Source organism: Myotis myotis, unplaced genomic scaffold, assembly GCF_014108235.1.
Source record: "Myotis myotis isolate mMyoMyo1 unplaced genomic scaffold, mMyoMyo1.p scaffold_m19_p_9, whole genome shotgun sequence".
In the NCBI taxonomy this organism is placed as follows: Eukaryota; Metazoa; Chordata; class Mammalia; order Chiroptera; family Vespertilionidae; genus Myotis; species Myotis myotis.
Window position 1 is genome coordinate 24,061,880 of NW_023416401.1, and position 24,478 is coordinate 24,086,357.

General features: G+C 52.8%; 1 protein-coding gene across 8 annotated transcripts in view; it reads left to right on the forward strand.

Moving 5' to 3' along the window:
• Positions 1-210: 210 nt before the first annotated feature.
• Positions 211-24,478, forward strand: part of L3MBTL1 (L3MBTL histone methyl-lysine binding protein 1) — a 28,862-nt gene continuing 4,594 nt past the window's right edge. For 3 of the 8 annotated variants that reach the window (XM_036322807.1, XM_036322803.1, XM_036322805.1), the window contains exons 1-17: positions 7,554-7,772; positions 8,038-8,188; positions 8,325-8,454; positions 9,139-9,223; positions 9,689-9,777; positions 10,276-10,380; positions 11,296-11,431; positions 11,756-11,847; positions 13,294-13,445; positions 14,160-14,236; positions 15,175-15,260; positions 15,460-15,570; positions 16,059-16,173; positions 16,977-17,076; positions 17,240-17,577; positions 20,427-20,584; positions 21,002-21,064. In XM_036322807.1, coding sequence (XP_036178700.1) covers positions 7,661-7,772; positions 8,038-8,188; positions 8,325-8,454; positions 9,139-9,223; positions 9,689-9,777; positions 10,276-10,380; positions 11,296-11,431; positions 11,756-11,847; positions 13,294-13,445; positions 14,160-14,236; positions 15,175-15,260; positions 15,460-15,570; positions 16,059-16,173; positions 16,977-17,076; positions 17,240-17,577; positions 20,427-20,584; positions 21,002-21,064 — 2,100 coding nt within the window. In that variant the 5' untranslated portion in view covers positions 7,554-7,660. Of the gene's footprint in view, positions 307-6,710; positions 6,857-7,024; positions 7,264-7,553; positions 7,773-8,037; positions 8,189-8,324; positions 8,455-9,138; positions 9,224-9,688; positions 9,778-10,275; positions 10,381-11,295; positions 11,432-11,755; positions 11,848-13,293; positions 13,446-14,159; positions 14,237-15,174; positions 15,261-15,459; positions 15,571-16,058; positions 16,174-16,976; positions 17,077-17,239; positions 17,578-20,426; positions 20,585-21,001; positions 21,065-24,478 lie in introns of those variants that run through there. The other 5 variants (XM_036322810.1, XM_036322806.1, XM_036322808.1 and 2 more) reach the window with 5 other exon arrangements.

The following is a 24,478-nucleotide window of genomic DNA, read 5'->3' on the forward strand; positions in this document are numbered from 1 at the left end:
GCGCGCGCCCCCCGGGCGCTGCTGGCTGTGGGTGACCGAAAGAAGCTCCAGCCGCCCGCCCCCGCAGCAGTCCGGCGCCAGAGGGGAAGGGGCTTCAGGCCCACGCGGCCTCGCGGCGCGGGAAGGCAAGCAGAGGGCGCGGGCGCTGCCGAACGCGCGGGCTCCGCGCCCCCCAAACCTGCGCCGCGCGCCGTCTGCACCCCGCGTCCTGCAGGGAGGCGGGCCGTCCCCCAGTGCGCGCAGGCGCGTGCCGGGCTGGGCTCCGACCCGAGTTCGGCGCCGGGCGGCCACTGGCTGGCCTCGCAGGTAGGGAGATCGCAGGCCAGTGGGCTCGGACCCGGGGTGCGGGACTGCCGCGCAACCCGGCCCCGCCCCGCACAGCGACCGCCCGGGGCTGCGGCTCCTGCCCCGCTGTGCGGCTCCGCGGGCTGAGGAGGAGGCTCGGGGGACGGGAGCCGAAGGGGTCTGGGCGGACAGCGGCGGGCCCTGCGGTGCGGGGCGGGGGGGTCCGCCGGGCTGCTGCGGGCCGCGACCTGTGGGTCGGGAGAGAGGAGGCTTCGTTTCTATGAAATACAACCAATTAAGACTTTTTCATTAATGGAAGGCAGTAGTAGAGGGCGGGGCTTGGGTTTTCTTAGGAAATGGGTCATTTGGCAAACTTTTTCTTCCCTTCCGTTCATTTCCGATTTTTATAACGGAAAATTGGGTAATTATTGTTTTCTGCCATAGAGGGAAAGAATAAAAAGAATTCCGCCATTTTGGCGTTTTAAAAAGTAATCGTTCTGCGAGGCTCACGGATCAGTGACCGCCCGGCCCGCCGCCGTCTCTACTAATCCCGGGAGGACTCGGATGGAAGGCGGGCGACGGCTCCCTCCCCTGGAACCCGCTCCCATCCAACCCCCCCCCCCCCCACCCCGCTCACAACCCCCCGCCCCTCGCGTCCGGCGGTGTGTGTGTGTGTGTGTGTGTGTGTGTGTGTGTGTGTGTGTGTCTAGGCTCTAGCTCCCAACCCCCAACGCCTAGACCGAGGGCATTTATTGAGCGTCTGTTGTATACGAGGAGGCCTTGCAAGGCAAAATGTGGGGGAAACTTGGCCGACAGAGAGACCAAGAAAAAACACACACAGCACATTTACTCAGTAAGTATTTCTTGAGCATCTGCTATGTGCCAGACACAGCTGTGCGCTGGGGATCCAACGATTGTTTTAGGTCAGGTTCCCTGGAAACAGACTCTGAGCGGGAGGCTTGAGTGTAGGTTTATTGGGGTGCCCTTGGAAATATCACCCCTACAGGAGGGTGATTGGGCAAAGAAGCTGAACTGCCTGGGTAGTCTCAACAGAAGCCTCAGCCTGTCCCAAGGGAAGCTCTGGGGCTGAGATGGCTTTGCAAAGGTGTCCCAAATTGAGTCAAGGGGGCCGGGCCTTTATAACTGGTATCAACTGGTCAACTGGATAGCCGCTTCGAGGAGAGGGCGCTTGGCGGGGCAGCTCCCCTGGCTGAGGGCAATTCCCTGAGAAGCTGACAGCTGAAGGCTATCAGTGACGGCTTTCACAGTAGCTGGGACCGCCCACTTTATCCCCTCCTCCCCCGGCCTCTGAGCAGCACAGAAGGAGGAAATAGTATTCTAGTCCCTAAGGCAAGAATGGCTAAGCCATTTATGTATTTCAGTACCATTTGTTTCTTATATTATTGACCAGCCTTTACTCCCACCTCTGTGATTCATTCACTCAGTGACTGTTTGTGGGGTGCAATCTCTGGATCAAGTTCTCTGCACACCAGGTGCTTTGTTCTGGGTCTCGGGGAGATGGAGAAGTTAATGCGTAGATTGTGGTGGAGTGGGACACAGGAGAGAGGGTGATTAACTTTGTTTTGGGGGTGGATTCTGGGAGTCACTCGAGCTGCATCTTGAAGGATGATTAGGAATTTTCCAGAAAGATGGGAAAGGCACCAAGCAGAAGGAACAGCAGGTGCAGAAGCCACAGAAGTGAGGTTCTGAACGTGTGACCCAACTGCAGGGGTAGGAGTGGATGGATTCCTTGCACCTGGCTCAGGCCTGGGAGCCACATCAGACCAGTTGTGCTGCTGGGTGGATCTAGTGGGGCATTGCTTATGAACATGTGTGTAAGCTTCAAATATAGGGGTGGTAGCGGAAAGGAGGGGTGAATTCAAGTAATAGAGAAGGCAGTTCCAGGCTTCAGAAAAGCTAATGGTCTAGTTAGGGAGAAAGACCATAGAAATAGTAGGTGCTGCTAGCCAAGCGCCCACAACCACATACAATGGGTCCCAACACAAAGGTGCACAGGGTGATCCTCTCCCTCCTGTGCAGAATTATTCTTTTTCTCCTATACTGTTCATTTCTTCTTCTGTAGGTTCATTTTCATCAGCTACAAACCTGCTGTAACATTTCCTATTTTTAAAAGCAAAACAAACAAACAAAAAACTCTTCCTTGAGACCACATCACTCTCCAAATACCATTTCCATGCTCTCCTTCACATTCCAACCCCTTGAAAGAGTTTAGACCCATTGTCTCTATTTTCCTACAGGACCAATCCTTTCCTACAGTCAGTTTCCCCACTAGACTGTAGACTCTGTGGCAGAGATGTCTGTTTAGTTCACTGATAAATCTGCATTGCCTGGAAGAGTGTCTGGCACATAGTAGGTGTTCAATAAATATCGAACTGATCAACGATTTCTTGTTTTGTTTTGTTGTATTTTCTTTTTCATAAAAAAAAATTTCTCTTTAAAACCCACTCCGTCCAGGTTTTCGTGTCCACAGCTCTTCTGAAGTGGCTCTTGCGGTTTCTGATAACCTCCTTATTGCTAAAATGGCCATCTCTTAGCCCGCATCTGACTGATCTGTCAGTGGCATCCAACACCACCGAGCAGTCCCACCTTCCTGAAAAATTGCCTCCCGTGTCCTCCAGAAGCCCAGACTCTTCTGCATCCCTTCTCACCACATTGCAGATCCCTTCTAAGTCTCTTTTGCTGGAACATCCGCTCCCCATCCTATAAATCTTGGCATGCTGCAAGGCTCCCACCTTTTTCTTCATTCTCAGTCCTAAGGTTTTCAAGGCCATCTCTTCATGATGATTTTCAAATTTTATCCCCAGCCTCAACTTTATCCCTTATTTCTAGAATATTCGCTTCATGAGAGCACTCAGTCTTATTAGAGATTGTATTCCCAGAGCACAGAACGGTGCTGACACTTAGCTGGCCCTGCAGTGTGTGCTGGAGAAAAGGCAGCAAACCTGAGCAGAAGGGCAGTCCTCTCAGTGCCTCCCCTGGATAGACCTGAAACATGTGATAGGTTGGAAACAGAATGGAATTCTTCCAAGAGTAACCGCAGTCACTCTGAATGACTGACAATGTTTTGCATAAACAGGTTGACTCTATTGAAAAGAACTTAAATGGTACAGATAGTATGTCAGCTGTGCGAAGCAAAATAATTGGAATTGGAATTCGGGGAATTGTATTTTGTAAGTGTAAAAGGGGAAACAGACCTTGGTTTGAATGTTGCCTTAATTAATCAGGTTACGTATCTTGCCTTTGCCTACCTGAGTATACACTCTATAATATGAAGGATGGGCTCTATTTTAGGAAGGAAATGCTGGAAAATAAACAAATTCAAAAGAACATCAGGAGGGAGGGTGGGAGAGACAGCAACCATTGGAAGCTGATTTTGCAAGCAAGCAGCTTACATGTTATTAGCCAGAAGCTACCAAGTTCCCTGGAATTTCTGTTAAAAGGGAGTGGATTGGTGTGTGTGTGTGTGTGTGTGTGTGTGTGTGTGTGTGTTTAATATATATATTTCTTTATTGATTTCAGAGAGGAAGGGAGAGGGAGAAAGAGATAGAAACATCAATGATGAGAGAATCATTGATCGGCGGCCTCCTGCATGCCCCCTACTGGGGATCAAGCCCACAACCCAGTCATGTGCCCTTGGCCGGAATCGAACCTGGGACCCTTCAGTCCACAGGCTGATGCTCTATCCACTGAGCCAAACCGGCCAGGGCTGGATTGGTATTTGTTGAAGGCCTTCTGCTATCAAGATTTCACAGATTTTTTTTCATTTAATCTTAAAGCCCTTTAGGTAGATACTATTACCAGGTTCATTTTACACATGAGGAACTGAGCTTAGAGAGGGTAAGCTGCTTACTCAGAGTAATAGGTATTAAGTAGTGGAACCGAGATTCAAACTGTCTTAACTCTGTCTTAAGACTAGGCCCAGCCCTAGCCGGTTTGGCTCAGTGGATAAAGCATGGGCCTGTGGACTGAAGGGTCCTGTGTTTGATTCAGTCAAGGGCATGTACCTCAGCTGCAGGCTCCTTCCTGGCCCCGGCCCTGGTCAGGCTCATGCAGGAAGCAACCAATCGATGTGTCTCTCTCACATCCATATTTTTCTCTGTCTTTCCCTCTCCCTTCCACTCTCTAAAAATCAATGAAAAAATATCCTCGGGTGAGGATTAAAAAATAAATAAATAAAAATAAAGTACCTGTACCATTTAAAAAAAAAATAAATAAGCGCTACATTATTAAGAACAAAAAAAACAAAAACGAGGCTCACATTCTTTCCTTTAATTTGTATGCCAGAAGCCACTATCAAGCACTGCGAACACCTTAAAGCAACCAAGTATCAACACAGTGTTTTTTGTTTTTGTTTTTAATCCTCACCCAAGGATATTTTTTCCATTGATTTTTTAAAGAGAGTGGAAGGGAGAGATAGAGACAGAGAGAAACATCAATGTGAGAGAGATACATCGATTGGTTGCCTCCCTCACATGCCCCAACTGGGGCTGGGGATGGAGCTTGAAACCAAGGTATGCGCCCTTGAATGGAATGGAATCTGCGATCCTTCAGTCCTCAGGCTGATGCTCTAACCACTGCACAACCGGCTAAAGCTCCATATTGTGCTGTTTATTAACAAGTTGAAATTATCGAAATCCAACACACACACTTGTTGAGTACCTAATGTGTGCCAGGCACCATTCTAAGTGCCAGGGATATAGAAGTGAACAAGACAGATAACATCTTTGCCCTCATGGAGCTTACATTTATATGGAGATGACTGATCAAACATAAAGATGTAAATGAAGATCATTATTGATAATAATGAAGGAAATAAACACAGTAATGAGATAAGCAGTAAAAAAGGGTGAGGGGTGGGCTGCTACTTTGAGAGGTTAGGAAAGACCTCCTCTGATGAGGTGACTACTGAACTGAGGCCTGGAGGATGGGAAGAAGGCAGCCAAGCAGACAGCTTTGGGAATAGCATTCCAGGTGGAGGGAACAGCCAGGGCACAGGCTCCGAAGTGGTATGTCAAGCAATAGAAGGAAACCAGAGCCCGTCCAGGGTGGAGAGCACGGGGAAGCGGGTGGGGGATGAGGGTGGAGAGGAAGACGGGTTAGATTCTATAGGGTAAAGCATTTTGATTTTATTTTAAGGGCAATGAAGAGCCATTGAAGAATTTTGGATAATAAATAATGAGATCTACACTTTAAAAGCTCTCTCTTACTGGAGAATAGACTACAGGGGGACAGGAGAGAAAGAACAGGAAATGAGTTAGGAGGCAGTTTCTAAAACCAAGGAGAGCTGATGGTGGTTGGGACTAGCATGGTGGCAATGGACATGGAGAGAAATGGTCAGACTTTGAGGTGTGGTTTGAAGACTGAGCCAACAGGCAATTAAAATATGTATAAAGTTGTGCTTTTCAATACAATAACTATGGCCACTTATTTAAATTAAATAAGATTAAAAATTCTATTTCTCAAGTCACACTTTTCAAGTGCCCAGTAACCACATGTAACTAGTAACTACTGTGTTGGACATTTCCATCATCATCGAATGTTCTACTGAACAGTGTTGGTAAGACAACCAGGACAGTGGCTAACACATTTTAGGAGTTAAGTAATGATTAATATTAAGTATATTTATGTCACTAAGCCTTTTGTTCCCCTATATTTACCTGTTCAACCACCTCTTTATGTTTTTTAAATATATTTTTATTGATTCCAGAGAGGAAGGGAGAGGGAGAGAGAGATGGAAACATCAATGATGAGAGAAAATCATCGATCGACTGCCTCCTGCATGTCCCCCACTGGGGATCAAGCCCACAACTGGGGCATGTACCCTGATGGGAACTCAACAGGCAACCTTTTTGGGTACATGGGATGACACCCAACCTACTGAGCCTTACTGGCCAGGGCTATGCAACAAATGTCTGAGTGTCCACTGTGCTTGGAGAGGGCGTGGTGGACAGGTGGCATAAAAGAACATGATCAGGCAAGACCACCTCCTGGGGAAATGGACCTGTACGAATGAGGGAGAACCTGGTGCTTGCGGGCTCCAAGACCCCAGATGGAGAAGGGAGGATGGAGGTGGAGGGTTGAGAAAGATGGAGTTTGGACTAGGTCTGGGCTCTGTCATGAAGACAGAACCTTGGCCTGAGACATGCTCCCCAGAGTCAGTTCTGTATGTCACAGTTTACGAAGCACCCTCACACATGCCCATCTTACCACGTGAGGGGAAGTGCAGGGCCTGGCCAGAGCCCTCACCGGGTGACCTGGTTACAGCCAGGAGTCAGACTTAATGTTATGTTCCTAAAACACCCTACTCCCCTCGGGGATCACACTTTTCTCTGAGGGTGGGCCTCCTCCTTAAAGAAGCCCCCTCTCCCTCCCTGATCACCCTGGGGGCTGTGTTCTGGTTGTAGGCCTACCAGGATGGAGGGGCATGCTGAAATGGAGATGCTGAGAACCCTGAAGGGGCCCTCTGCAGGGGAGGTCAGCGTGCACCTGGTGGCCAGGGGCAGCCCAGGTTCTGGCCCTCACCTGCCCACTACTGCCTTCATCATTCCAGGTGGGCCAAGCCAGGGGTCTTGGGAGGAGGAGCATCCCCATGCCTGCCCAAGCAGGTGTGGATCCCGGGGAGGAGATGGTACTTTCACCTGCCTACACATGCATGGCGGTTTTGGGGTCGAGCCACCAGGCTCACCTGTGTCGTGTCTGACTGGGTATCTGTTCACAGCCAGCTCTGCCACCCTTGGCCTGCCCAGCAGTTCCCTGGATGTGCCCTGCTTTCCACGGGAGCCGATCCATGTGGGCGCCCCGCAGCGAGTGCCCGGCAGCGTACCTGTCATGGCCACCGTTCTGCCGCAGTTGAGCGCAGGGCCGGCGGCCAGCTCCAGCGCCAGCACAGTGCGGCTTCTGGGGTGGACCGAGGCCCCGGCCCCGGCCCCGGCCCCGCCTCCTGGGGGCGGCCTACGGGTCAGTGTCTCTGGGGATTGGCGGGGTCCAGCCTCAGCTGCGGTGGGGCTCGTGGGACCAGAGGTGGAAAGTGGGGGCAGCTGGCGGGGATGTAGGCTCCGTGGGTGGGGCTTGGAGTGAGGGGCTGGGGGCTCGGCTTGGAGTCACGACGAGTTCTAGAGACGTGGGGAGTGCGGAGTGGGCTCTGGGGGCGTGGCTTGGGCGTGGCCCAGCGGGATACTGGGGCGTGGCTTGGGTGGGCGGGGCCCAGCGCGATGCTGGGGGCGTGGCTTGGGTGAGGCAGTGGGAGAGAGACCGTGAGACTGGAGGTGGGTCCAGGGCCGGGACGGAATCACCGTGTCACGGTCCTGACCCTACCGCGCTCCAGTGCCGGCTACCGGAGTACGCGCCTCGGAACATGGTGGGAGCCGAGCAGCCCCCGAGCCCCGAGCTGCGTCGGGAAGGTGTGGCGGAGTACGAAGCCGGCCAGGCGCCGGCGGGAGGCGGCGATGCGGGCCCCCAACAGCCGGGTAGGAGCCCAGGCCTGAGCGGGGCCCCTGCGCGGGTGGAGCCACGGTCGGGGGCGAGGCCGGGTTCCTGCAGGTGCGCCCAGGGGTTGGTTGTAGGTGGGGAAGGCTTGGGGTGGGGGGGTGCGGGGCGGTGGCCAGTAGAGCAGCCCGAGGAGGTAGGACCAAGGGGGAGGCCAGGGCCTGGGGGACGTGGGCTCCGCAGTGGGAGGAGCCTGGGTGTGGCTGGGATGGGGTGGAGGGCCTGAGGCCCCTTTGGCCCCCACAGCGGACCTCCCCCACGACCCTCCAGGAGACCCCCCGCAAGACCCCCCCGAGAATGGTGCCACCTGTCAGTGCCAGGCGTGTGAGCCTCAGCCAGGCTCCCGTCCAGATCCTGGCTCCTCCAGGGATGGCTGCCCCCCGCTGTTTCAGGAGCGGTAAGGCACAGTGCTCACCCCTCCACTTGCTCCGCTCTGGGGCCCCAAAGTCCCATTTCTGCTTATGGCTTCGGAGAGGGGCTGGGTGGTGCCTGGTGGGCCAGAGGTTCTCTCCTTCAGGCTGCCCCTCCCTCAGGTCAGTCATAGTGGAGAACTCCTCGGGCCAGAAATACTACACCAGCACTTCTGAGCTCCTCAAACCCGTGAAGAAGAGGAAGTACAGGGAGTACCACAGCCCATCAGAGGAGTCGGAGCCAGACGCCGCGGTAGGAAGAGGACCGTGGGAGGGAAGGGGGAGGCCAGAGGCTATCCCTCAATCCCACTATCCTCTCCATCAATCAGGTCATGGGACTGGGCCAGAGAAGACACTGAATGACTCACTCACTCATCACAGTTTAGGGTCTCATCCTGAGCCAGGTCCTGTGCCTGGCTGGAGGGGAATGAATAAGTCACTCTGCTGCTTTTCTGGGGCTCCCATCTCCGTCTAGTGTCAGGGCTAACACACTCTCCCGTGAACCGGCACCCAGGAGAGCTGAGTGGGCAGATGGAGAGCTCCGTCCCGGGAGCCCAGTCACTAGGCCAGAGGCCAGGGAGCACGGGGCTCTAGTTGCAGAGAAGCTGGAGGAGACAGCACGAGAGTCCCAGTGGGCAGTCAGACCAGCACAGACAGGTGTTCATGTCTGTCCCCCTCCCTGGGAATGAGGTGAATTATAGTCCGGCTGTGTAGCTGGTGGTGGTGGTGGTGAGGGAGGTGTTCGTGTGGTTCTGTGTCCAAGTGGTAAGAAGTTGTCTGCTGGAGCTGTAGTCCTTCTGGGGGCCTAGGAGAAATTCCACCTGTTTGGGGCAAAACACCATGTGGCCAGAGAGCCAGGCAGGGGCCGGGAATAGCGACTGGGGCTTCTCTCAAATGCATGAGGACAGGAAGCTGGGCTCAGGCTTGCCTTCCACAGGAGAAGCGAGAAGAAAGGAAGGACCCAGAGGGACAGCCCACAGCTAGCGTCCCAGAAAGTGAGGAGTGGAACGGGAGCCAGCCTGGTATGCGGCCTACGGATATGTATTCAAGTATTGCGTGCACGCACATTTGGAGGCGTGAGGCTGGGAGAGTAGGTGGCAGTTGTGATGGTGTGTTGTACATATGTAGATAAGCATCAGTTAGTGTGTGTGAGAGAGTATGAGAAAAAAGCAATGTTGATGGTTTGTGTATTAGTACACGTGTGTTCTTGGTTGGGGTTATCTCATCTGTTTGTTTAGCCTCTGTCCTGTGTAAGTAGGCCTCGCTGCCAGGCTCAGGATCCAAAGACTTGAGTATCACATGGCATTGCTCCCTTTGGTCTGAGCAAGTCTGAACCCGTCATTGGTCTGACCTTGCTGTTTGGGCCCCCATTCTGACCCTTTGGTTCTAAGAAAAATGGAACAAAGTCCGTTCGTAGCCAGCTCTGGCCCTCAGACCTCCATCACCATCCCCACTCTCCCATGTCAGCCTGTGTCTCCTGTCCACAGCGTCAGGGGAGAAGAAGGAAGGCTGGTCCTGGGAGTCTTACCTTGAGGAGCAGAAGGCCATCACCGCCCCGGTCAGCCTCTTCCAGGACGTGAGTGGGACAGCTTCCGCCTAGGAAATGCTTGCATCCCAGTCGAGGACTCACCACCCAGCTCAGGCCTTCTGGTGTTTTGTGTATCTGACATCTCTTAAAGGGATGGAATGGAAAGGGGAGAGCCTGGTTGGGGACCAGAGTAGAAAAGAGCCCACAATAAGGGATGTCCAGGGTGGGAAGAAATAAGGAGGTGGAACCAGGCTCCCCCATCACTGGGCCTGCAGATTTTTAAATTCTGGTGCCTTCTACTCAATTCTGTATATGGAACTTTAAATGACTTGGATGAGAGAGAACCCTTAAGTCCAGCCCTGACTCAACGCACATTTTTCAAGGGACCTGTCCCCCTCTGAATCCCTGCACTAAAGACCCCCAAATAAGTTATTCCTTTGGTAGTACCGGTGGGTGGGGTCTAAAGGCAGCTCCTTCACCCCAAGCCCACTAGGCCAGGATAAGGCTGGATGGAAGCTGGGTCCTCTCCAATCTGTGCGTTGACAGTACCAGGCGGTCACTCATAACAAGAACGGCTTCAGACTGGGCATGAAGTTGGAAGGCATCGACCCTCAGCACCCATCCATGTACTTCATCCTCACCGTGGCCGAGGTGAGCCAAGGCTCGCACCACCGTTCTGATGGTGTCTCTCAGGATAGACTGATGGAGCCTGCCAGGGGCATCCGGGGCTCGGGCTCAGATGAGGGAGACGCTCTCCTGCCCTCAGAAAACACATAGTCTAGTGGGGGATTGAGGTGGTTGCATCGAAAGATGAAAAATGAACAGAAACCAGAGGAAGTGTGAGGCTGGGGATGGTGCTACGTGGGTGTGCACTTCAGTGCTGGGCGAACTGGAGGAGATCCCGAGAGCAGGGGCGTTGGCATGAGTCCAACAAGGTGCCTGTCATCTTGGAGCTCACAGTTGTGTGGGAATCAGCCAGGGAAACATATTAGTGACACCCCACAGTCGTGGGACCGACGTGAGCAGAGAGGCCGTGAGGGGGCAGGAGAAGCTTCACCGAGGCAGGGGCTCCTCTGCTGAGCCTTGAGAGACGAGTTGCGAATGGCTAGGGTGTCCCAGGCAAAAGGAGCAAAGTGAGCAAGGGCTCTGGGGTGTGAAACAGGCCGCTTTCACGGAGCTGCCGTTAGCTCAGTGGGGCCAGAGCAGAGTGTGCGACTAGGGAGCAGTGAGAGAAGAAGCAGAAAGAAAGGTCAGGGGGGCCTTGAGCACGCCTGAGCCCTGGTAGGTGCCCATGGGGTTCTGCCTAGGTCTTAAAGGGCAGGAGGATGCCACCGGATGTGCCTGTCTTGTACCCAGAACTCAGAGCTCACAAGTACATGAACTTTCCTCATCGCAGGAGAGTATGGCACAAGGTTCAGGATAGGCGGAAACCTGCGAGTGAAGGGAGGTGGGGAGCCTGTTAGCATTAGAGCCCCAAGATGATCAGGCCGGGCAGGAGAGGTGAAGGCAAAGGAGTGGGTGTCTGCTGGCATTAGAGTCTCTGTGATTTCCCCCTCATGGGGCCAGGTGTGTGGCTATCGTCTCCGACTGCATTTTGATGGGTATTCTGAGTGCCACGACTTCTGGATCAATGCCAACTCCCCTGACATCCACCCTGCTGGCTGGTTTGAGAAGACTGGGCACAAGCTACAGCCCCCCAAAGGTAAGACCTCGCTAGGCTGGTCACAGTGAGGCAGGGGCCCTCAGGCCCATCCCTTCTTCCCCTGGGCTCCCTTCCCTTCCCCACCGCACAGCCAGCCTCTCTCCACCACCTCCTGCTGTGACGTTGCCCCAGGGTTCTGCTGTGCCCTTGCCCTTTGAGTGTCCACCCGAAGGTGTCCTGCTTCGGCCGTGGGTCCCTGGGCAGGTCCTTGAGGGCGGTGGGGTCCTCAGGCCGGCCCGATTCTGCTGCTTCAGGGTGGGGTGCCCTGGCCGCGGCCCAGCCTCTGTCTGCACGGCGCTCTGTTCGGCCCCGTGCGGGGCCTAGGTTACAAGGAGGAGGAGTTCAGCTGGAGTCAGTACCTGCGCAGCACAAGGGCTCAGGCTGCCCCCAAGCACCTGTTCGTGAGCCAAAGCCACGTGAGTGCCCCTGAGCCAGAGTAGACACCTGCCCCGGGGACAGCGTCACGGCAGCTGGCCCAGGGTACCTGACTGCCCCGAGGAGAGCTCCTCTTCCAGTGCTCTCAGCTCTGTTCTGGTCTCTCCTACCAAACGGGAGGGGCCCGCTGGGCAGGCCAAGGCCAGAGGGAGAAGCTGGGCATAGGTTCTCCCCTGTTCCCTCCACAGAAAGCCTCTTCTTCGTCCCCTCGGAGGCCCTGGCTCACTGTCTCTGCCTGGGCTCTGAGGTGTCACTGTGCTTGTCTCTTTTTTTATTTATTTCTCTCTCTCTCTATTTCAAAAATATTTTTATTGATTTCAGAGAGGAAGGGAAAGGGAGAGAAAGATAGAAACATGAATGATGAGAGAGAATCATTGATCAGCTGCCTCCTACACATTCCCCCACTGAGGATCAAGCCCACAACCCAGGCATGCGCCCTGACAGGGAATCGAACCGTGACCTCCTGGTTCATGGGTTGATGCTCAACCACTGAGCCACACAGGCCAGGCACCGTGCTTGTTTCTTGCTTTGGTTTGCTCTGTCGTTTTTGGTGTGAGGTCCGAGCCTCTGTCCTGGGAGCTGCCTTTCCCAGCCTTTTGCCCGACATCAAGGCTCTCCTATTTAGTCTCAACAACTCACCCTTGTCTTTTTCTCTGTTCAAGGCAGCTGGCAGCTTTACACAGCAGTTCACGTATCTCTTAATCCCAAGCAAATGGTCTGAAAGATATAGGGGACCCCCATTAAAAATATCACTATATCAAAAGTTCAGGGTTCCCCAACATTTAAGGGAATGTGAGCACAATGCAAAGTGTCTTTAAAAGCATGTTGTGATGTACATATTTTGTACATCATGTTTTGTTGTTGATGTGGCAACCATTTGTAAAACATTCCAAATAATTCCACAGTTCTCAAGCAAAAAAAAAAAAAAAAAGTCCAGGGTTCCCCTGGGCCCGGGACCCTGCCATGCCATTCGGGCAGTTACCCACCACCTCCAGCCCAGCCCAGAGACCATCCTGCAGGTGCCCAAGTGACTGGTGGGGTTCTGCCCGCTCTTGTGAGAGGGGATGAGACTCGTAAGTCAAACTTTTTCCATCCTGGCCCCACTGTTGATTAGCATTGTGGTCCTGGGCAGGTTGTCTGACTTTTCAAACGGGGATGATGACAGCTGTCTCGTTGGGTAGGGCAGGCTGTTCTCCACCTGGTACACTTGGGTGAATGTGCACCTTCCTGCCAGTCACTCATCTTCTGCCATTATGAGGTGTCCTCTGAATGCTCCTTGGGGTTATTCAGAGTGGCTCTGGGCTGGGGATTATGATTCTGCCTGTCTATCCCACCCCCTAACCCCAGCATGACTCTTAGGGAACCCACTCCTTCCCTTGCCAGTGGCCTGCCTGGCTGGCCGTGGCAGCCCCTCTTCTTGCCCCCAGAGTCCCCCACCCCTGGGCTTCCAGGTGGGCATGAAGCTGGAGGCTGTGGACCGTATGAACCCGTCCCTCGTCTGTGTGGCCAGCGTGACCGACGTGGTGGACAGTCGCTTCCTGGTGCACTTTGACAACTGGGACGATACTTACGACTACTGGTAGGGGGAGGGCCCAGACTTGGCCGGGGTGGTGGGGGGATGGCAGGGGAGGGAGGCAAGACTTTGAAAACTTAGACACCATGTAGCCCCTGCCCAGCCCTAGCATTCATATTTGTTCAGGGGGATTATTGGTTGTCCTGTGGGTTTGATCTATGTATATCGTAAGAAACACATGCAATATATATATTTTTAATCCTCATTCAAGGATATGGTCTTTTTTTGTTGTTAAGACTTTAGAAAATATTAAGTGCATGTTTCATAAAGCTGCTCTCTTCTAAGAATGCTAGAATGCCTCTTAGATATGTTTTTTATTGATTTTTTAGAGAGAGAGGAAGGGAGAGGGAGAGAGGGAGAAACAATGATCAGTTACCTCCTGTATGTGCCCTGACTGGGAACTGAACCCATGACCCTTCAGTGCATGGGATGATGCTATAATCACTTAGCCACACTGGCCATAGCCACAATACAATATGAGAGGTATCATCTAGAAATACCAAGGTTAAGATGAGCAGACCGCTGTGATTCATGGTTTGCTCTTAGATAAGATGGTGGTGGTAGAGCTTTCAGTTAATGCTACAGTTTTCTGACTTTCTCACCAGCCATCTGTCTAACTCTCACTAAGTAGGGTGCACCCTGACGCCATGCTGTTGTAGGCAGCAGGCTCAGGGCCTCCAAGTTTCACTTGGGACAGTGAGGTATATTCTTGGCTTTCAGGTGTGATCCCAGCAGCCCCTACATCCACCCGGTTGGCTGGTGCCAGAAGCAAGGAAAGCCCCTCACACCTCCACAAGGTGACCGTGCAGCCTGAGCACACCCTTGCCTGGGCCTGGCCCTACACCCCTCTCTCCAGGTCCTACACCAGTACCCCCAGGAGCCTCAGCCTCTATGCCTGGGAGTAGAGAACCCTTTAATTTTAGGAGAGTTCTGTCCAACGCCGACTGTGTGAAGGTTTAAGGCAGTGGATCTCAACCTTCCTAATACCGCGACCCTTTAACCCTTTTCGGTCTAACGTGGAGGCTGACTCGACAGACCAGGCGCTAGGAGCAGGTCCAACGTCGAGGCGGAGACACCCCAAACCGGTTCAACATTCAATCCCGTCAACTAATTTGGACCAGACTGTTTGAATTCCAAAACTAAAATTGGACCGCAAAGGGTTAATACAGTTCCTCATGTTGTGGTGACCCCCAATTTCATTGTTACAAATTGAACATAATTAAAGCATAGTGATTAATCACAAAAACAATATGTAATTATATATGTGTTTTCCGATGGTCTTAGGCGACCCCTGTGAAAGGGTCATTCGACCCCCGAAGGGGTTGCGACCCACAGGTTGAGAACCGCTGGTTTAAGGGAAGAAAGTTAAGGGACACTCCCTCCCCAACAACAAGGGTGCAGGATTCCAGAGTGAAGGAAGTGTTCCCTTTCAGAGTATCGCTTGGGCCCACATACAACAGAGGTTCAGAGCGGGCTGGGCTGGGGCTAGAGCCACAGGGCAGTGGAGAGGAATGGGAGCCAGGGTTCCCAGACAGCCCTGGAAACGGGGAGGAGGTGACGTGCTTGCTAGCACCCCTCTGCCTCCCGAGCCCCCGCAAGGAGCTGGCCGTGGTGATGCGGGGGTAGATTGTCCTCCATGAGCCTCTGTCTCTTTCGTGCTCCTGGTTCTCCTTGGGGGCAGGGAGCTCTCCCAGTACGCCTGGGTGCCTAGACATTGCTGTCCTCCTCTCTCCAGACTACCCAGACCCTGACAGCTTCTGTTGGGAGAAATATCTGGAGGAAACTGGGACCTCTGCTGTGCCCACCTGGGCCTTCAAGGTGGTGAGTTGGCTCTCCTGCCCCCAGAGCAGAGCTCAGGAAGTCGTGGAGCCCTTGGGTAGCTAGGATGTGCCCCTGCATGCCCCCCCCCCCCTCACTTTTGCAGGCCCCAATTTTCCAGGCACAGCACTTGGACTCCCTTCTTGGGGGTCTCAGCACTGCTATTCTGGGCCTCGGCCTGAAGGCTGCTGTCCCCCTGCAGCGACCCCCGCACGGCTTTCTTGTTAACATGAAGCTGGAGGCTGTGGACCGCAGGAACCCATCCCTGATCCGTGTGGCCAGTGTGGAGGATGTGGAGGACCATCGGATAAAGGTGGCTCTGGGACCCTTGGGCTGGGGAAGTGAACAGGCCGATTGGGCAGGAATTCTGTAGATTCATTCAAGGTCAAGGGCATGGCAGGAGCCAGACATAAGGGAGGCTGCACGTTGTGGAGAAGAGAGCTCTAAATTTGAGGCTGAAGATCTTGGGTCTCATTCTAGCCTCATCTGTGACTTACTTTTGTGTGTTTGAGCAGGTCATTTCCCCCTCTGAGCCTTAGCACTCTCATCTATAAAATGGCCTGATAATCCTAGATCTATGTGAGGATTGATGGGAGATGTCCATAATTTAATGATGAAGCCCTTGGGGTACATGATGGCCAAGAGGGATTATTGTGGGGTTGGCCCCTTGGTTCTTCCAATCCAGGATCTTGCTTCTGACAGGCTCCGGGGATGGGGAGAGCCTCCTGGAGCCTGCAGGACCTCCTGGCTGAGCGGGGCTCCGTGAGGAATGCCTGACTTCCAAGGGCCTTTCCCCCCCAGCTCCACTTTGATGGCTGGAGTCATGCCTTTGACTTCTGGATTGATGCCGACCACCCGGACATCCACCCCGCCGGCTGGTGCTCCAAGACAGGGCATCCCCTGCAGCCTCCTCTCCGTGTGTACCCCTAGGGCACTCTGATCCTTTCCTACTGATGTCCAACCCCACCCCTAGCTCCTCCACCCCTCCACCCCCCGCTTTGATAGCATGCCCAGGTCTGACACACAGGACTCTGGAGGCCTCAGTGAGCTCTGAGACCTCGCACCCTCCCTCCCTTCCTCTGGCTTCCCCAGTTGTTGGGTTGGGGTATTGAGATGTGAAGGGGAAACTCACTTGGAGATGTGCTTAGGGGCCACACAGAGCGTGCATGGCGTTTGCTAAGGAAATGCTGGCTCTGTTAAATAAAATCTGGGCCCTTACAGGCAGGGGTTAGAGGTCAGATCATTGGACTGCTCAGTTCTCACCCTCAGGATCCCCCCACCCCCCCCCCAGCCCTGTTTCCCTGCTGTTGCCACATCTGTCTCTCGTGGGGTGTTGATCCTTCTCGATTGCTCTCCAAGCATGGGCAGAGCCTAAAATAAATTACCAAAGTCTAGGGGATGAAACAGGGAAACAGAATAATGTCAATCTGCCTGACATGGCTCTTAAGGTACAGCTGGGCCACACCAGCTCTGCGTTGGATATTCCCCCCGTGGAGACAGAGGGCATGGCCTGCAGGTTTCACCAAAGTATGTGAGAGCCAAACCCCTCATTCCCTACAGAGAGGTAAATATCCAGTAGCAGGAAGTGGTGTCACAGCCTAGCTCGGGGCCCTTCTACCTGGGGAACTAATTCCCAGGGCTGACTTCCCTGCTCTCCACTCATCCCACCCCCACCCCTACCCCAGGACCTTATGCTGACTCTTGTTCCTGTCCCTCCAGATCCCAGAGAGCTCGGCTCTGCCTCCCCTGAGGGCTGTTCCCCCCTCAGCTACCGGGGCCTGCCGCACACGAGGACCTCCAAGTACAGCTTCCACCAGCGGTGAGGGCAGGGCTCCTGCTGAGAGACCCTCAGACACTGCTCAGAGAGGGTCCGTGTGTGGCCAATCAGAGCTCACTAAAGACCCTCTCTGAATGGGGCCAGGCTTGGAAAGGGCTCAGGGGAACAAGCGGGTCAGCCCAACTTATGCCTTCTTCTTCCTCAGGAAGTGCCCCACGCCTGGTTGTGACGGGTCCGGCCACATCACAGGCAAGTTCACAGCTCACCATTGCCTCTCGGGGTGCCCCCTGGCTGAGAGAAACCAGAACCGGCTGAAAGTGGAGCTGTCCGACTCAGAGGCCTCGGCCCGTAAGAGGAACCTCTCGGGCTTCTCCCTAAGGAAGAAGCCTCGCCATCATGGCCGGTGCGGAGGGCAAGGGTGCAGGGCCTCTTGTCCTCTTGGGCAAGGCCGGGCACTGATTCCCTGCCATGGACCTGGTCCCTCTCTCTCCAGGACTGGGCGCCCTCCAAAGTATCAGAAGATTACACAAGAAGAGTTCGCGAGTAAGTCCAGGGTCATTTACCCCCACGTCCTCCACAAAGTGTGTACAATTGGTGGGATGTTTACAGAGAAGGAGAGCTGGTCCGGGCGGCGTGGCTCAGTGCTTGAGCATCGACCCATGAACCAGGAGATCATGGTTTGATTCCAGGTCAGGGCACATGCCTAGGTTGCAGGCTTGATCCTGACTAGGGGGCGTGCAGGAGGCAGCCAATCAATGATTCTCTCTCATCATTGATGTTTCTCTCTCTCTCCTTCTCCCTCTCCCTCTCTCTGAAATCAATAAAAACATATTTAAAAAATAGAAGATACTAAATAATCCTTTATAAAAAAGAGAGAGAGATGGAGAAGCTGGAAAGGTGGTTGTATCTCTTCGTTTGGGGAGCACAGAGCAGTGGCAAGAGTACAGGATGGGGCTCGAATGACCACGGGTTCCAGGCCTATTTCACCCATGGCCTTGCTGGGAATCTGTGGGAAAGGCACAGAACTCTCTGGGCCTCTGGTTCTCCACTGGGAGGTCAGATGATGCCCTAGCTCTGTTCCTCATTCTAGGCTCCCTGGGAGGGAAGCCATGGCTTGTCGCTGTCTAGCTGTGTGACCTTGAGCAAGTGACTGAACATCTCTGAGCCTCAGTTTCCTCATTTGAAAACATGAATATAACTGCCCTGGCAGGGTATCTCAGTTAGTTAGAGCATCGTCCTGATACGCCAAGGTTTTGGGTTCGATCCTCAGTCAGGCCACATACAAGAAGCAACCAATGAATGCATGGTAGGAACAACAAATCCATCTCTCTCTCTAAAAATAAATAAACGATTAAAAGAAAACATGAATTACTGCCTTTCGCATGTCAGCTACCTGCAATAATAGTGGTTACTATTACTGTGGATAGGACTCTCTTCTTCTGAGAGAAGAGAATGAGAGGCTCAGAGAGAGAAGTCATTTGCCTGAGGTCATTTGCCTTGTCAGGAGCAGAGCTGGGATTCAGACTCGGGTCTGAGTTCTGCTACGTGCTGCTGATGTAATAGACATAAAGCACCTAACCTAATGTCAGTTCCCTTCCCACCCCCCTTTGTTTTAGCTTGGCTGTCATAACCAAGTACCACAGAGTGGGTGGCTTAAACAACAAAAATTTATGTTCTCACACCTCTGGATGCTAAACGTCCAGGGTCAAAGAGTGGAGGGGTTTGGTTTCTTCGGAGGCCTCTCCTTGGCTTGAAGATGTCTGCCTTCTCTGTGTCCTCACATGGTCTTTCCTCTATGCCTGTACCCCCCTCCCCCACCCCCCACATCTTTCTGTGTGTCCAAAATTCTTTTTCTTACAAGAGCACTACTTGGATTGGATTAGAGTCCACCCTGCCTAACCACCTCTTTAAAGGCCCTTTCTCCAACTACAGCCACACTCTGAGGTACTGGGGGCTAGAGTTTTAGCATTTGAATTCGGGGAGACGCAGTTCAGCCCATAGCATGCTCCAAGGGGAGGCACAAGGGGACTGCACCCTCCCGTTGTGTGATGAAGTCATCTCACATCTCTGACCAGTAGCAGGGACACTGGGGATCTTGCCTCATTTGAGTTGCACATGGTTTTAAGTCAGGAGGAGACCATGAACAATCACCTGGTTCATTACACAATGTCTGGGCAGGACCCAACCTATTCGAGTGCTTCAGGAACAGTCTGTGAACCGGGGCACTCTGAACCTCAGTGGCCTCACCTGTAAAATGCTGATGATAATAGTGCCAATCTCAAAAGGTGGTGGGAGACTTAACCGAGATGGTCACATAACCTACTGGAATTCTCGCGTGTTCTGATCTCTTGCCTGATTCTCTCCTGGTGCTGTTCCCTACTGTTTCCTCTCGGCGGAGACAGAAGGCGATTTCTGCAGCCTCAGGCCTGAGTGAGGAGGGTCTCAGAGTGAGGACTTTTGGGGGTGGGACTGCAGAGCGTACCTCTTCCACCTTCAGTGGGAATCCTGGTCGGCTTCCATTGCAGGGCCACATTCTGACCACCAGAGGGCGAGTGCCTGTGTTCATTCCAGAAGTGTCCTGAGGACTAGGGAAGTTCAGTCTTCCCAAAGCCTGAGGCTATAGCCCTCCAGGGACAGGACGGAACAGAGGACAGGGCGCAGGCCTCGGACCTCTGTGCAGGGCTCCCTTGTCCTACCAGCTGGCTCTCTCACAGAGGGGACACAGTCACTCTGGATTTTGTTCCGGAGACTTCTCACACATCCATGGGGAGACCTCTTCAGTGTGGGCTCCAGGGTTCGCTGGCAAACAGCTCCGAGGTGGAGGCTGCCTGCCAAGGACAGGACTCAGCTGTGCTCTCCCTGCTGGTAGGACCTGCCCAGCCCCCTGAGGGTCAGTGCTTGAGAGAACAAGAGGAAACCGCAGAGGTTTCCTTGCCCAACCTGTTCATTTACAGCCTGGGAAACAGGCCCCTGTTATGTGACTTGCCCAGGGTTCAAGAGCAAGTTAATGAGGGCCCAAAAGGACTTAGGGAAAGGAGGACAGACACAACGGGCTTCTTGCAGAGTGTCCACCCCTTGGATGCAAGGTATCTCGAGAAGGGGACCAGGATGCTGCAGCAGCTCTGAGAAAGCCTCCTTGCAGGGCCCAGCCTCAGAGGGATGGGGGTTGGGGAGGAGGTCGTTCCAAGCAGCTGACCCGAGAGTCTGTGAAGCAAGGAAGCCACTTTACCGGAAGGAGCGAGCCCAGATGAGGCAGATCTGGACCACCCTCTTGGCCCTGCAAGGCTATCAGAAGGGGCCGTGGTCCTCTTGAGTGGCATGGGTACAGGCCGGCTCCTGGGGCCAGGTTCATCCCCAGCATCGGCCTGCCAGCCTCTGCCTCTGCTTTCCAGCACTAACGACCGATGTCATCCACCAGTCCTTCTTCATGTCATCCCTGTCGGCCCACCCTGACCGGTCCCTCTCAGTGTGCTGGGAGCAGCACTGCAAGCTCCTGCCGGGAGTGGCGGGCATCTCGGCCTCAACAGTGGCCAAGTGGACCATCGATGAGGTGAGGAGCTCAGCCCCTTCTTCCCCTCCCCTGCTCTGCCCTCTCACCAGGACACCCTTGTTCAGGAGGCCACCCAGCAGAGCTGGAAGCTGCCCCTGACACTGTCTCCTGCCCATCCCTCAAGTCCACAGACCCTCCTAGCTGCCCGGTGGGGACTGATGGAGAGACTGTTTCATGGCCCGTCCTGGTGGATGGGGAGAGGGGCCGGCTACTAGCCCAGCTGGAAATCTAGCGGGAGGGGCAGGCTGAGCCTCACATACCCAGTAGCACAGAGATGCAAGGATCCTCTTAGGTTGATAAGAAAAAGCAACACAGTCACAGCCCAGAAATTGCCAAGGCCATATAAGCCACCTCCCCCCTGTCTCCCAAGCCCCTGTTTCCTTGGCAACAGGCAGCATGTCTTCTTTGATTTCCAAGGTCTTCGGCTTCGTTCAGACCCTGACAGGTTGTGAGGACCAAGCACGACTCTTCAAAGATGAGGTAAGTGAGGTGCAAGTGCAGAGTGGGCACAGAGAAATCACCCACTGAGAGGCAGGGGGCAGGTGTCCCCACCAGTGCTGCCCCAGATAGGGAAGGTCCTGTTGTCACACCTGCGGAGGAGTAGTCATAGCCACACCTCTGGGAAACATCTGGTACGGACCCTGGCCCAGCTTGGGAACCCTCTGTATCCAGACCATCCCAGGAAGGAAGAAGCATCCTGGAGACGAGGTTCCATCCACCCCTCTGCCCTCTGCACCCCCCCCCCCTTCTTTTGTTCTCCAAACTTACCTTCAGCCGGTTAATTCAAGTGCATTTTAATACCTGATGGCACAGGTATTGCCATTTACTGCAAGGACCTTACCATACACTTAAAAGCAAGACCCCAAAGCTCCCCAAAGGTAAGAAGCAGCGAGTTGTAGATAAAAGAATGCTAGCTTTGCAGACAGTTGGGTTTGAATCCCAGTTCTGCCAATTTGAGCTTTTTACTGTCCCTGAGCCTGCATCTTCTTATGTGTAAAATGGAGATAAAATAGATATAATGATGTCTACCTTTTCAGGCCACTGTGAGCATTGGCAATGACGAATGGATTGTTGTATCAGAATGTCTAGGATAGTTATACCCTAGTATATATACTATTATATTATTGTAGGAGTCCTATATATTAATATTATATATAATATTAGAGAGTAGTATATAAATCATATCACTGTACAAGAATAATTGATACAGTGGGGCTTCAATCAATGGTTGTTCTAACTTTGAATGTGCAGTCGTCCTTAAATGAAGAACTTTATCACGTCTCTCTAATTTGTAGAGTTTGAAACTGGAAGGGGCCTTTGAGTCTATTTAGATCTTCCTTCCAAAGAATTCACACATCCCCTTCACCCAGGAAGTGTGGTCTCTGCCCCCCTAGGTGCCTCCTCCAGGCGATGCCCATGAGAAAGAAGTCTCCCCCTTTCCCGGGAGAATCTCTATCCAGCCGACCAGCCAGTTTCTTCCTCAGGTCCTAGTTTGGGGGGCTCCCTCGCTCCTCCCCATTCTGAATCCTTTCCTTCTGGATTGTGATCTTCTTATCGTAATGGGTGTGTCCAGGGCTGCACCTGTGTTTCAGACGCGCTCTGAACAGCACAACACCTGGGCTGCTCCTCCAGATGGCTTTGGTTTCTGTTTTAAAAAAGACTTTCTTACTTTAGAACAGTTTCAGGTTCACAACAAAACTGAGAGGACAGTACAGAGATGACCCATATGCCCCCTGCCCACATGCACAGCCTCCCGCTTCATGGACATCACTCAGCAGAGCGGGGCCTTTGTCAGTCGATGAGCTGACATCTAGATGTGTGTACATGGAGATCAGATATACACGGAGAGAAAGGCACCCATCGTAACAGTGCACCCCCACAGCTTTGTGGAATGTGTACACGCTGAACCCAATACTTCAGTCAAGATATGAAGCGTTCCCGTCACACCAGAGAGTTCTTTCTCGGTTCCTTTCATCAGTCCCCAACCTCATGGCAGCCACTGTTCTCACATCCAGCACCACGGGTTAGCTTTGCCTGCCCTTGAACGCCATGTACATGGAATCATACAGCACGCACTCTTCTTTGTCTGTCTCTTTTCACTCAGTGTGATGCTTTCGAGGTTCATTCATGTTCTTGTGTAGACCCTCAGTGTGTTCATTCTTATTGCCACGCAGTGCTCCATTTTGTGACTATCCCACAGTTAATGGTCATTTTCTCTCCCCCTCGATTTGAACCCTGTATTTTTGTGAGTAAAACTTAAGATTGCACCAGCTTTATTATAGCCACATCACAGCAGTTTTGAGTTCATGAGAGTCCCCAAGTGCTTTTATATCAATTATCCATTATAATCAAACCAAAATTTCCAGTGTATTACTTGTACCACTGGCTTTTTAAAATTAATCTAATGAAAGACTTTATATTTCTCCCTGTTAAATGTTATCATGTTGGTTTCATGATCTCACTGTTTTAAATCTTAACTTTATCACCTCTGATATTAATAAGTCTTTCCAACCTCATACAACTTGTACATTTTTTAAATATATGTTTATTGGTTTTAGAGAGAGAGGGAGCAAGATAGAAACATCAATGAGAGAGAAACATCATCAATCGGCTGCCTCCTGTACGCCCCTGACTGGGGATTGAACCGGCGACCTCCCGGTGCATGGGGTGACACTCAATTAATGAGTCACCCTAACTGGGCTACAACTTGTTCATTTGATAACTAAGTCTTCTGTGTTAATTTAAGCCACGTCTTCACCACATGTGTTGATAAAACGGCAGAACCATGTGGTGCCCATTAGAGATCTTCCATTAGGTGACAACCGATCATAAACGAACACTCTCTGAGTACAGTTGTTCAGCCAGCTGCTGAGCCACCCGAGAATTTGATCCTCTAGCCCAGGGGTGGGCAAACTTTTTGACTTGAGGGCCACAATGGGTTCTTAAACTGGACCGGAGGGCCGGAACAAAAGCATGGATGGAGTGTTTGTGTGAACTAATATAAATTCAAAGTAAACATCATTACATAAAAGGGTACGGTCTTTTTTTTTTTTAGTTTTATTCATTTCAAACGGGCCGGATCCGGCCCGCGGGCTGTAGTTTGCCCACGGCTGCTCTAGCCCATGCTGGGCTTCGCAGTGTCCCCATGTTGGAAGAAGGGTTATCTCTCCTGGGAACATCTGCTGCGTGTCTTGGTTCAGCATGTTCTGTGATACAAAAGAGCAACGGCCAGAGCAAGGAGGTGTGCTGGTGGACCGACAGTACCAGTACAGTCTCAGTGTAGACCTTTGTGGGGGTTGAGGATTGCCTTCTCCAAGGTCTGGTTCACGGCATCAGTCTCCCCAGGGAGTGGGTTCTCTCTGGCCGAACGGATGCAGCCAGGACACTCAGGGACACTGGTCAAGATGAATGGTGAATTGCTGCTTCTGGTGGCATGTGGTTAGGACTCCGAGGAAGGTGTGTGCCAGGTGTAATGGGTGCTCAGAGGAGGGGGCAGGACAGAGAGGGGTCAACAGACTCTGCTGACCATGCAGCTGGTTAAACACAGGCAACTTCCTGCTCCCTGAGTGTCCCTTTTTCTTGGGTTCCCGTGGGCCATGCCTCTCTGTTGTGATAGCATAGAAGTCTCCTCATCAGCTGATTAGATTTTAGCTTGGCCTTTTAAACATCCACGTGTGGCTCTCTAAGGATCTTTCCAGGTTATGCCAACCTGGGGAAATTCCCTGGTCCTATCCACAGCTCTCGGGCTATTGCTTAGGGTGGATCATTGCATTTGGCTCATTTTATTCATTTTCCTGTTGAGTTTCTCTACCTTCAAGGTCAAATATGACCATTTCCGAGATTATGGCTGAAAACTCCATATACAGCAGCACACATACAACATCTTGTATGTTC